At 46.3% G+C, this 12,688-nt stretch overlaps 1 protein-coding gene across 4 annotated transcripts in view; it reads left to right on the forward strand.

The window, feature by feature from the left end:
• Positions 1–12,688, forward strand: part of Ubac2 (UBA domain containing 2) — a 184,705-nt gene that overhangs the window by 141,243 nt on the left and 30,774 nt on the right. For all 4 annotated transcript variants that reach the window (XM_006978772.4, XM_076545598.1, XM_042285341.1 and 1 more), the window contains one exon: positions 12,340–12,585. In XM_006978772.4, the coding sequence (XP_006978834.1) occupies positions 12,340–12,585 (246 nt within the window). The remainder of the gene's footprint in view (positions 1–12,339; positions 12,586–12,688) is intronic.

Consider the following 12,688-nt stretch of genomic DNA (forward strand, 5'->3'; position numbering starts at 1 on the left):
TCATTGCAGATCATGGCCTCTTGTCTCTGCTTGTGGTTTCAGGCATGCTGTAGACAGGGCCAGAGGATAGGTGAGGCTGGCTAACCAAGAGTGCCGACCGTTTCCCAGCCAGCAAATTAAAGTCTTTGCCCTTGAGCCTTATCTGTGGCTTCCTTCCTCAAGGGTTAATGGTGTGAAAAATGCAAGTAAGTGTGCAGTTGATGTTCATACTTTTGGTGTCCTAAAAGCAAACAGTTTCCTGTTTTACATTGTCAGGCTAATGAGGAAATAGCTGCCATTGTTGCCATATGGGGGCTCCTGCCTATAACCCCAAACCACACGCCGGGACCTTGGCCTAGACAGTCCACAGAGGTGGGCCACGGAGTCTCTGTTGTTTGGTCCCAGTGTCCCATTCCCTGAACAGGGTTCCTGACCTCCTGGCTGAGTGTTTCATTCCACACCTAGCTGGACCTCCTGATGTGTGGCGTGTGCTTGTTCCCTTTTGCCTTATCTGGTCATCTTCTGTCTGGGCCGTTATCTTTGTTGCTGGCCCTCACTTTGGACATCCTGCTTCAGAAAGACCTCACTGATCCTGGGTTAGTTCCTCCTGGCTGGTTGCAATGCAGATTCTAGCACCCGGCCTTACTTCTAAGATTTAGTGTGTGTGTGCATGTATGGGTTTGCACACATGTGAGTACAATTGCCCACAGAGGCCAGAAGAGTGGGAGTTAGAGGTAGTGCGAGCAGCCTGGTGGGAGTCCTAAGAATTGAACTCAGATCCTCTGGAAGAACAACACTCTTACCCCGAGCCACCTTCGTTCCGTCCCTCCCCCCTTCCCCCTCTCCTCCCCTCCCCCCCTCCCCTCCCCCCCCACCTTCCTTTCTTTGTTGCAGACTGCATCCAGGGCTTGATGCACGCTATGTAAGCATTCTGCAACTTAACTCTTTTTTCCCACGCATACTCTGATTTTAAAGCTTTTTTTTCTTCAGCAAAGCATGACTTTGAAGAACAAACTGTCTCAGACTGAGGGTGTGACTTAGTTGACACGAGTGCTTTCCCAGCACACGATGCCCTGGTGAGCTAGCTCTTCAGCACCACATGAAAACCCGACATGGGAGCACACATTTGTGCTGCCAGCTCTCGGGAGACGGAGGCAGGAGGATCCGAACTGCAGGGTTATTCTACAATGAGTTCAAAGCCAGCTCAACCTAATAAGACCCCAACTCAAAAAACAAACTAAAGGAGTCTTAATATAACATAAGTAATACTGTGGAGATTTGGGCAGTAATTAGGTAAAACTTTAATTATTCCTATCATATCTTTTCATAGAATGGGGTGATGTGATTATCAAATATTTGTAGGAAACTGAACTGCTAAGCTTTATATACTCTAATCCATTGTAAATATCTGAAACATTTTACAGTACTGTTTTGTGTGTTTGACAGCCCAGAGTCCTACTGAAGTGCTAGACATGTGAACTCTTCCTTCCCATGAGCGCTGCTGGCACACATGTTCATCATCTGTGGGCCTCACCGTCCACCACGGGCTAGATCAGACAGGGATAGAGTCATGAAGCTTGTAATCATTTTTGCCCAGCTTCAATTTCCCGCCATGATGCTTTAAAAAATGTAAACCTTAAATAGGACTGGCGTTCCTGTTCCAGCAAACACCTCGTTTAGATTTTATTTTGAGGGGCTGGAGAGCTGGGTCAGTGGTTAAGAGTGCTTGTTGGTCTTGCAGAGGGCCTGGTTTGAGTCTTTCATTCCCAGCACCCGCGCAGGGTGGTTCACAACCATCCATGACTCCAGTCCCAGAAACTCAGTTTCCCTCTTCTGACCTCTGCAGGCACCAGTTACACACATGGTGCACATACATATATAAAGATAAAATACTCATACATGTAAATAAATAAATAAATTTTAATGAATAAGTAAGATTTTATATTGGAACATTGAATTTATATATTATTTGGTGAAAATTGGTATCTTAACCATTTTGATCTTCTAATTTGTAGATTATAGTACCTCTATTACTAGGGTTTTTTTTGTGTGTATTTATATATGTTCATGTACATACACATATATGCATACACACACACACACACACACACACACAAACACACAAACATACGTATTCCTCGTACTGTTTTTGGTTTTCCCTATTAAGGGCTCACCTTTAATTGTTTTTATTTCTAATGGTTTGTTATTAGCATGTGCTTCTACTTCAGGTGGTCTGTGTCTACTCTTGGGTTGCTTTTAAGAATTTATTTTGTCCACTACAGTGTATCTCGAAGTAGATTTCATCTTCTTATCCCTTGGGAATGTTTGCATTTTCCAGTGTATTGATTTATTGTGTGTGGTGGTGTGGGGTGGGGTGTGGGTAGTGCTCCCATGGGGGTCAGAGGAATCAGTTCCTTCCTTCCACCAAGCGGGTCCACAGGCTCCCACTCAGGTTGTCAGTCTTAGAGGCAAGCACCTCTACCTGCTACGCTACTGGCCTGGCTTACATTATATTTTAGGTTCGTATTATTTATATTACATGTTTGATCACTCTGAAAAACTGAGCTGCTGTCGCTTAGGAAATCCCACCGTCCCCACACGCCCTCTCCTCTGCCTCTGGCTCTGTGATGTGCGGCTTATGATGTGTGCAGGCTCCTGTGTTCCTTCCGCCACCTCAGTCTCCCCTCACAGCCTCCACCATCGCCCAGTCACTGCTGCCTCCCACAGCCCCAGTCTCCGGAGAGCTTCTGCAGGGGTTTGCATGCCCTTCCGTCCATCACTTTCCGAGTGCTTGTGAGGTGCAGCTTTACAGGTGCTTTCTGGTTTCACTCCACGTGGAGCTGTCTCTGTTTTCATTTTCTTTGTTGTTTTGTACTGTTTTGATAATAGGGCCGCAGGAGTGGCTTGAAACCGCAAGTCCCTCTGCCCCCTGGAGCCTGCTCCATTCGGCCCTTTGCTCCTGCTTCTGCTCCAGATTGTCCTGACGTCAGAGGCCCCACGGGCCACATCCAGGGGACCTCTCCCTGCTGCTCATCCACAGCAGCGTTCACGTTGGTGACTGCTCCCCTCGCACATTGTGTGGCTCCACTGTCGCCAAAGTTCCCTGGCTCCATTTCCTCATCCTGAAGCCCTTTCCTGGATCCCTCACACACTCCCTATCCGTCCATCTGCAGACTTCAGTGTACCGCTGGCTCTGTCACTTAGTCCGAGTCTCTCTGTTACGTACCCCGCCCCAGGCAACCTATTCTCTCCGCTTAAATTCCACGTAGTATTCAGTGACTCCTACATACTTCTGGGCTTACCTGGTCCCTTGGGTTCCAAGCTGGTATTCCACTGGGCACCCATTCCTACATAGCATCTTCAGTTTTTTCAGTTTGTCTTCAGGGGCACCCTATCATCCCGAAGACCTTTGCTTATGTGTCCCTTCCAACCTAAAGTGGGTCCTTGGTCCAGGTACTCTGATTCCCTTCCTAGAGCATGCCCAGTGGTTCCATGCCCTCATGTATTTGTTACTTTTCCTTTCTAGAGCATGTCCAATGGTTGCATGTCCTCATGTATTTGTTACCTTTCCTGTATATTAAGGACTAATACTTTTGTGAGAGTACAGTTTTCTTTATTTTGTCCTCTATGGTGTTCTCAGTGCAAGGGCTTGAGACACCCTTGCTGAATTCATGGAAGGTTGTATTAGTCAGGGTCCTCTAGAGTCACAGAACTTATAGAATCTAGTCCCCTCTCTCTTCATATGTGTGTATGCACATATATAAATGTGTATATACATACATACATACATTTATATATAGATATATATAGATATAGATATGGGAAATTATTGGAATGACTTACAGGCTGCAGTCCAGCTAATCCAGCAGTGGCTGGCTGTGAATGGGAAGTCCAAGAATCTAGTAGCTGCTCATCCCATGAGGCTGGGTGTCTCAGCTGGTCTTCTGTATATGCTGGAATCCTGAAGAAGTAGGCTCCAATGCCAGAGACAGAATGGATGTGCTGATGAGGTGAGGACAAGCAGGGGAAGAAGGAACCCTTCCCTCTTCCATTGTCCTTACATAGGCTTCCAGCAGAAGGTGGGGCCCAGATTTAAGGTGTGCCTTCCAGCCTCCACATCTGGATCAAAGGCATGTTGTCTTCTTGCCGCAAGATCCGAATCACAAGTATGCCCCCCATTTGTGGATTATAGTTCATTACAGATACAGTCAAGTCGACAACAAGAACAGCCATCACAATACACCCCCTGTCAACTTGACACACAGTCACATCTCTTTATGTCATGATTAATTTCCAGATGAAAACAATAACTGGGTCATCATAGCACCTAAACATAATGTAATTATCCCAGGTACAATCGCAAATGTATTATATATTTAGCCAGGGCATAATTATGCCTCACATGACATAACTGTCCCTTATACAACTGCAAGTGCAAGTGCATTACATATTTAGAAGAGAGGCAATGTCTCTTGGGGGGCATCTTTCTAGTATCTCAAGCTTACATCTGATAACCACTGATATTTCCTTAATTGGTGTTACAACATAAGATAAGGAAATTGAAAGAAAACACAATACCTGTACTAATACATTAACAAACACAGCAAAAGCACTCTTGTCAATTAGAACCCTTGTATCTGCAACTGGTCTGGCGGCCTTAGATGGTGCGCAGGGCACAGTAGCACCAAGAGACTCAACAAAAGGATCTCCTGCACTCCGGATGTAATCCTTCCTACGTCATTGTTGAGAGGCAGTCCACTCTCCCCATGGTAATCTAGATCTGTCACCCCTCCCAACACTGTTATTCTTTTCTTAGCCTGTTGGTTTAAGGGCATTAGAAGCCCAGAGTGACCCGGGGACGTCCGACCTTCCAGTTCAGTGGAATGTTTGTTGTGGCCCCTGGCAGCAGCACCCCCTCTCTGGAACCAAAACTTCTAGGCCAGCAGAAATTAGGGTCCCATGAACAGGAAGGAAAATCTTTCCTAGTCAGTCACTAGGGGTGATAGTGAGTGGAAACACTCCCTTTTCCACCCCTTGAGTCCTGGACCCTTGGAGCCTGGCTATGGGAGAACCATAATTGGATGCTGAGTCAAAGACTTGTGGAGAACCCTGCCCCCGCCCTCCAGGCTGCTGCCACCTAATTGGTGCTGTACCTGTGTCTTCAGTGGTGGGAACATGGAGAGACCAGTGGGTTCCGTGAGTGTGGGCCACTGTTGCACTTCTGACTGTGAAGTGAGTTCCTGGTCAGAAGCAATGCTGTGTGGAATACTACGTCAGTGGGTAAGGCCTTCTGTGAGTCCATGGGTAATGGTTTTGGCAGAGGCATTACATGCAGGAAAGGCAAATCCATAACCAGAATAAGTATCTACTCCAGTAAGGACAGCATTGTCCTTTCCATGGAGGAAATGATCCAGTGTAAGCTTGCCACCAGGTTGCAGGCTGTTCACCCTGGGGAATGGTGCCACATCTGGGGCTCAGTGTTGTTCTCTGCTGTTGGCAGCTCCGGCACTCAGCAGCAGCTGTAGCCAGGTCGGCCTTGAGTGAAGTCCATGTTGTTGAGTCCAGGCATAACCCCATCTCTGCCACCATGGCCACTTTGTTCATGGCCCACTGGGCAATGACAGGAATGGCTGAGGAAAGAGGCTGACTGTCCACAGAACAGGTCATCCCATCTACTTGATTACTGAATTCCTCCTCAGCCGAAGTCAACTTTGGTGAACATTTACATGGGACACAAGTATCTTCACATCCTTTGCCCATTTAGAGAGATCGATCCAGATGTCTTTCTCACCAATTTTCCAATCGTGCACTTTCCAAGTCCCTGATCATCCAGCCAATCCACTGGCTACAGCCCATAATCAGTGAATAGTCACACATCTGGCCATTTCTCCTTCCATACAAACTATATGGCTATGTCTACTGCCTGAAGTTCTGCCCACTGTGAATATTTCCCTTCACCAGTATCTTCAGGGTTGTCCCAGAAGGGAGCTGTCCACTTCTGGGTGCTGCCATATCATGTGCAGAACCATCAGTAAACCAGGCCCTACTCTTCTCTTCCTCATTCAACTGATCATAAGGAATGCCCCATGAGGCTATAGGTGTGTGCTTGGCAGAAGATGGCATTGTAACAGGAGTAGAAACCATAGACATTTGGGCAACTTCTTCAGGTAGCTTGCTAGTGCCCTCAGGACCTGCTTGGGCCCGATCTCGTATATACCTCTAACATTTGATAATAGATTGTTGCTGTGTATGTCCTACTTTATGACCTGGTGGGTCCAGTAACACTCAGCTCATGATGGGCACTTCAGGATCCCATCCCAGGAGAGTTAACATTTAACTCTCCTATCTGGCCAGTGAGGGAGACTGAGGGATTGTGGAGATTGACAGTTGACTATCAAAAACTCAGTCAAGTAGTGACTCCAGTTGCAGCTGCTGTACCAGATGTGGTGTCCTTCCTTGAGTAAATTAACACATTTCCTGATGCATGGTGTGCAGCTATTGATGTAGCAAATGCCTTTTTCTCAGTCCCTGTCCATGAGGACCAGCAGAGTTGGCAAGGCCAGCAGCATACCTTTACAGTTTTGCCTTAGGTTTACATTAACTCCTGCCCTGTGTTAAAACTTAGAAGGGATCCTGATTGTCTCTCTCTTCCACAAAATATCACATTGGTGCACTATATTGACTACATTATGCTTATTGGACCAAGTGAGCAGGAGGTAGCAATCATTTTGAACTCACTGGTAACACATATGCATGTCAGAGGACAGGAAATAAATCCACCAAAATTCAAGGATTCTCTAACTCAGTGAAACTCTCAGGAGTCTAGTGGTGTGGGGCATGCAGAGATACTCTTTCTAAGATGAAGGACAAGTTATTTCACTTGGCCCCTCTCACCACCAAGAAAGAAGCACAATGATTATTGGGCCTCTTTGGATCCTGGAGGCAGCACATTCCCCACTTGGGTGTGTTATCCCTGCCCATGTCCCAAGTGACTGGAAAGCTGCTAGTTTGACATGCGGACTGGAACAGGGGAAGTCGCAGCAGGTCCAGGCTGCTGTGTAGGCTGCTCTACCACTTGGACCATGTGATCCTACAGACCTGATGGTACTGAAGATGTCAGTGGCATATGTGATGCTGTTTGTTTGGAGCCTTTGGCAGGCCCTAGAGGTGAATCACAGAAGAGACACTGGGATTTGGAGCAAGGCTGTGCCATCATCTGCAACAATTATTCTCCCCTTGAGAAACAGCTCTTGGTCTGCTATTGGGTCTTAATGGAAACTAAACGTTTGACAATGGACCAGTAAGTTACCATGAGACCACCACCCCTGCATCTTTCAAGCCCTGATGGTGGCACTAATTTCTGCAGTTCCTCCAGGGATGCGGTACTGCTTTTGATTCACTGCTGTCCTAACAGAGACAGCTCTAGAGGCTTCCGTTTGGCCTTTCCAGTCACAATAGCCCTCCACAGGTCAGGGAACCAGTGTGAGAATTCTGCCAACTTCTAAGTACCCTAATTATACATTCTGAAACTGGGGAAATAACCACAGGATGAGTTTGAGGACCTACTGGACCTACTGTTTGTCGAACATCAGCCAAAATTCCATTGATCACCTGGCCTCCATAAGCCCTGACTTTTATCTGGAGGGCTACAATGTTTCTTGGGATCTTCTGGAATCAGCATGAATTCAGAACCAGCATCCAACAGACCCTGGAAAGTCTGGTTCTTTCTTTTCCCCCGGTGTACAGTCACCCTTGTCAAAGGCCTCGAGGGTCCCTCTGGGGAAGGACTGGAGAAAGGCTAACAGTAAAACCTTTAGGTGTCTTATGAGGGTTCTTCCTCAGGGGAACCTGGCCACCCCTTATTCAAGGGGTTCCGGGTCTGCAGACTGGCTCAAGTCTGGAAATTGATTCACTGCCCAAGATTCCTTTTGCCACGATCCAGTGCAGCCTCTTCCGTTTGCTGGAGAATTTTTCTGCTTATACAGATCAAACAGAAATGCAGTAGGCTTCACATCTGTTTCGTTCCTGGAAACACCGTGATTGATTAGCCAGTACCAAAGATCTGACCAGTCATATCACTATAAAATTCACCTTATGTGTGCTGACCATTCCAGGTTAGGCCATTATGAACACTGTTTTGTCTACACTGCCCATTAGATAACTACAGTCACCTTGCCTCTGCAGATTCAGTGTGGCTACCTCAGGCCCCACTCATTGCACTTAACTTTTCCAGTTGAGCAGCAGCATCTCCAACCCTAAGGTCTAACACAAGAAGAGGATGACAACGAGACTCTTCAGATGTGCTGCTGCCCTTCTCACCATTGTGTGTCTTACAGGGTTCATGAAGGTCCTGTCTTCTGGCCTTCCCATTGTGGGGGCTCAGGTTTTACAGAACCCACTCTAGCCCTGCAGTTTCCCTGAGCCTTACAATCCATCATCATCACTAAGCCAAGGGAAACCAGGCATCTCCAACTCATTTTGATAAATGCTTCAGACAATCATTCAGATCAACTTTTGACACCATTTTTAACTGTATGACCTTCCATTTTAAACCTAGAATCTCCACCCAGGGGGCCCATATCAATAAACTCAGCCTGATGTAGTTTATGTTCCTTCCATCATTATCCCACACCCTTAAAATCCGTTCCCACACATATTCTCCAGACTTCTGCTTGAATGACTTAGCAAACTCATTCAGCTCCTTAGTGTAATGGCCCTCCTCCTCATGGACCACACTTTCTGCCTCGCCTCTAGGGACCTGCTTTGCCTTGAGTCTGGTTATAGGTCTAGAGGCAGCTGTTGGTGGCCTGAGGGACAGCAGTGTTGTTCTGCCTGGCGTTTCCTTCAGAGAAAGTCGCTGCTGGTTTATCAGACAGTGAAGGATTAATTTCCTCAGTAGAAGGTGAAAGGCCAGTATTTAAGGGGTGGGGCTGAAGGTATCCCTTCCTTATTGGTTAAAATATTAAGGCCACTCCACATAGTTAAAGGGAGGTTTATTTTGTGGGGTAACTTACAAGTGAGGGGATAGGTTTCAGGGTCTGGGAAGGTGTAGTGCAGTCCGGCAGTGTTCTCTGGAGAACTCGGCTCAGTCTACCTCCAGCGTCCAGGGTCCAGGAACCAAGAGAGCTGGCCTATCTGGATCCCGGATCTTCAGGGTCCTCTCTCGGCTCTGACTTATAGGTGTGACAGTTACTGAAGCCTCAAAGGGGGTGGTACTTCCAGGTCAAAGCTGGACTGGCTACCCACTTCCTCAGATGAGATAAATCCTTGAGAATTAGAGGTCAAAGTCCTGAGCTTCAATAGGGTCCTTCCACACACCCCCACCCCATGTGACAGGGTCCCATTCTTTACCAATGAACGCCCTTACTCTAACCCTGACACCACTGAGGCGGTGGTGGTTCAGCCAACCTTATCATGAGGGCTTCAGTTGGATTTTCTGCAGCTCGAGCTCTGTGGCTGCTGGAGAGAAGATTCTCTTCCAGAGCAGCCTTAGAAAACCTTAGACTGTTCATTCACATCTGGAGCCAGTCAGTTTTATCCCTGAGTTCATTGTTGTCCTTCACCCTGTTCTGAATTTGGTTAACTTTGTCATGGAGCTCATTCCTGTCCCTTATCAATTTATCTAGAGAGATTAAGAGCAACCAACCAGCAGCATCGTTTTCCTTCTTTTCCCCCAAACTGTCAAAAGTTTCACTAAATCCATTGTCACTCACTGTTGATGAATCAAGATAACCAAAGACTTATCTCTAAGTTTAAAATAGAGTTTACACCATGGGCTTTCAGTGCTCTCGAGCTCCTAGAAGAGAGTGACTGGAGAGGCTTCGGTCGCTGAAGGTGCTGGTGCATAATTCAAAAGCCTATTCCAGGTACTTAAAATATCCATCCTCACACTCTGCTTCTCTAGCACCACTCGGGTTCTCCAGAGTCACAGAACTTATGGAATGACTCTCTCTATACACACACACACACACACACACACACACACACACACACACACACACACACACACACACGGGAATTTATTGGGATGACTACAGGCTGCAGTCCAACAATGGCTGGCTGTGAATGGGAAGTCCAAGAATCTAGGAGTTGCTCATTCCCACAAGGCTGGGTGTCTCAGCTGGTCTTCTGTATATGCTGGAATCCTGAAGAAGCAGGCTCCAGTGCCCATGAAGGAATGGATGTGTAGGCAAGCTGGTGAAGAACAATCCATCCCTTCCTTCATCCATTGTCCTTACACATAGGCTTCTAGCAGAAGGTGTGTCCCAGATTAAAGGTGTATTTTACCCCCTAAAGATCTGGATCAAAGGCGTGTGTCTTCCTGCTTCAAGATCCAGATCAAAGGCATTTTGTCCTCCTGCCTCAAGATCTGGATCCCAAGTGTGCCCTCCATTTCTGGATTTTAGTTTGTTACAGATACAGTCAAGGTGACAACCAAGAGTAGCCATCACAAAGCTGCATTTCTAAAACATGAGCTGAGCATGGTAACGTATATGTAATCCCAGTACTCAGGAGACTGAGGCAGGAGGATTGCAAGTCCCAGGCCAGCCTGGGCTACATATAACAAGACCCTGTCTCAATAAGACAACAACAACAAACAAATACATGTTAAGGTATTCTTTTTTGGTATCAGCAAAAAAGTTGTTAAATTCTTTCGTTTGGTGTGGATAATTTCATCCTAATTAATCAAAATTTTTCTAGTGTATTTTAAAAAATATGCATGGTGATTTTTACCTAAAAAGCCATACAGAGAAGAAATCCTAAGGTTTCTCCTTCTATATAAATGGCTTTATAAATAACCTTACAAAAAATAGATGTGTTTGTAAAAAGAAAAGTATTTTTCCAGAAGTATTACTTGCTAAGTATTATTAATGAGTAACTAAATATCTAGAAAAAAATCCATACTTGAAATCTAGATGAGTAAATTCAGGGTTAAGATTGTCTCTCTTCTCTGGTAACCTCAGTGACTGGGTCATGTGTCTGTCTGTCTGCAGCGAGGGTTCCACGGAGTTGCTCCAATGTGAGATTTTTTTCGGATAATCAAACCTTTTGTGGATTTTGCTTTTTTTTTTTTTTTTTTTTTTTTTTAGTAAAACCGAAATTTATTATAAGCTACAGTCGTCCTAGGGACCTCCATGCTATATATATATAGCCTCCATGGTTCTATGGGTTGTAGTCTGATTGTTCTTTATTTTATATTTAGAATCCACTTATGAGTGAGTACATACCATGACTGTCTTTCTGGGTTTGGGTTACCTCACTCAGGATGATTTTTTTCTAGTTCCATCCATTTGCCTGCAGATTTCATGCTTTCATTGTTTTTCTCTGCTGAGTAGTACTCCATTGTGTATATGTACCACATTTTTTTTCATCCATTCTTCCGTTGACGGGCATCTAGGTTGTTTCCAGGTTCTGGCTATTACAAATAGTGCTGCTATGAACATAGCTGAGCATGTATCTTTATGGTATGAATCAGCATTCCTTGGGTATATGCCCAAGAGTGGGATGGCTGGGTCTTGAGGTAGTTCCATTCCTAATTTTCTGAGAAACCGCCATACTGATTTCCACAGTGGTTGTACAAGCTTGCATTCCCACCAACAGTGGAGGAATGTTCCCTTTGCTTCACATCCTCTCCAACATTGACTGTCATTGGTGTTTTTGATCGTAGCCATTCTGACAGGTGTAAAGTGGTATCTCAGAGTCGTTTTGATTTGCATTTCTCTGATGATTAAGGATGTTGAACATTTCTTTAAATGTCTTTCAGCCATTTGTGGTTCTTGTTTTGTGAGGATTTTGTTTTTTAATTTTAGGAGTGTGTGTATGTAATCCAGAAGTCAACCTTGGTATCTTCCCTTGGACCTGGGGCTTGCAGGCTAGTTGGCCAGTGAGCCCCAGGGATGGCCTGTTTGGCCTCCCCAGCACTGGGGTTACAAGCACATGCAGCCAGGCCTGGGGTGCCAGGGACTGAATTCAGGTTCCCATGCCTGCCCAGGAAGCATCCGACTGACCAAGCAGCCATCTCCCAGCTCCTGGATTTCCTTTAAAATTGAGACATTGCTCCTTAAATACTGTATCTGTATGTGGTGTGTGGAATGTCAGGCTTGTGCTGACTCCTAATTAATACAGCGAATTTGTTCTGCTGAGTAAGTTACGTCTTTGCCATCCGCTTTCACTGTCGCACTCTTGCTGCAGCAGTTGGTGCACAGGAATGGCGCTTGGCGCTCTGCCGCTCGGCAGGACTTGTTACCACTGCTAAAACTAGACAGTACCATCGGGGACATTTGTCACTGTGGTTCCCTGTTAAATATACCATCTCAGTCTTGGTTACATTTGAACAACCAGTTGGATGTTTTCTTGTAGATTGCCGGCATGTGCTATGACTGCAAAGTGTTCCAGGTTCACCAGGTGCTCCGCATCCCTGGCAGCGTGGCCCAGTTCTTCTCCTGGGCCCTTGGGCCTGTCTTCTCATCCTCAGAGCCCACCAGCGAGGCCAGAGTTGGGATGGGAGCCACAGTGGACATCCAGAGGCAGCAGAGGATGGAGCAGCTTGACCGGCAGCTGATGCTCTCTCAGTTCGCACACGTGAGGCGACAGAGGCAGCAGCAGGTAGGACCTGCGTGACCGGCCGGCGGCGGCGGCGGTGTGACTGCACGTGTGGCGGCCTCTGCTTTGTGTGGGCTTTTGATGTGTTTTCAGGACATTGAGAATT

This window comes from Peromyscus maniculatus, chromosome 9, assembly GCF_049852395.1.
Source record: "Peromyscus maniculatus bairdii isolate BWxNUB_F1_BW_parent chromosome 9, HU_Pman_BW_mat_3.1, whole genome shotgun sequence".
NCBI lineage: Eukaryota > Metazoa > Chordata > Mammalia > Rodentia > Cricetidae > Peromyscus > Peromyscus maniculatus.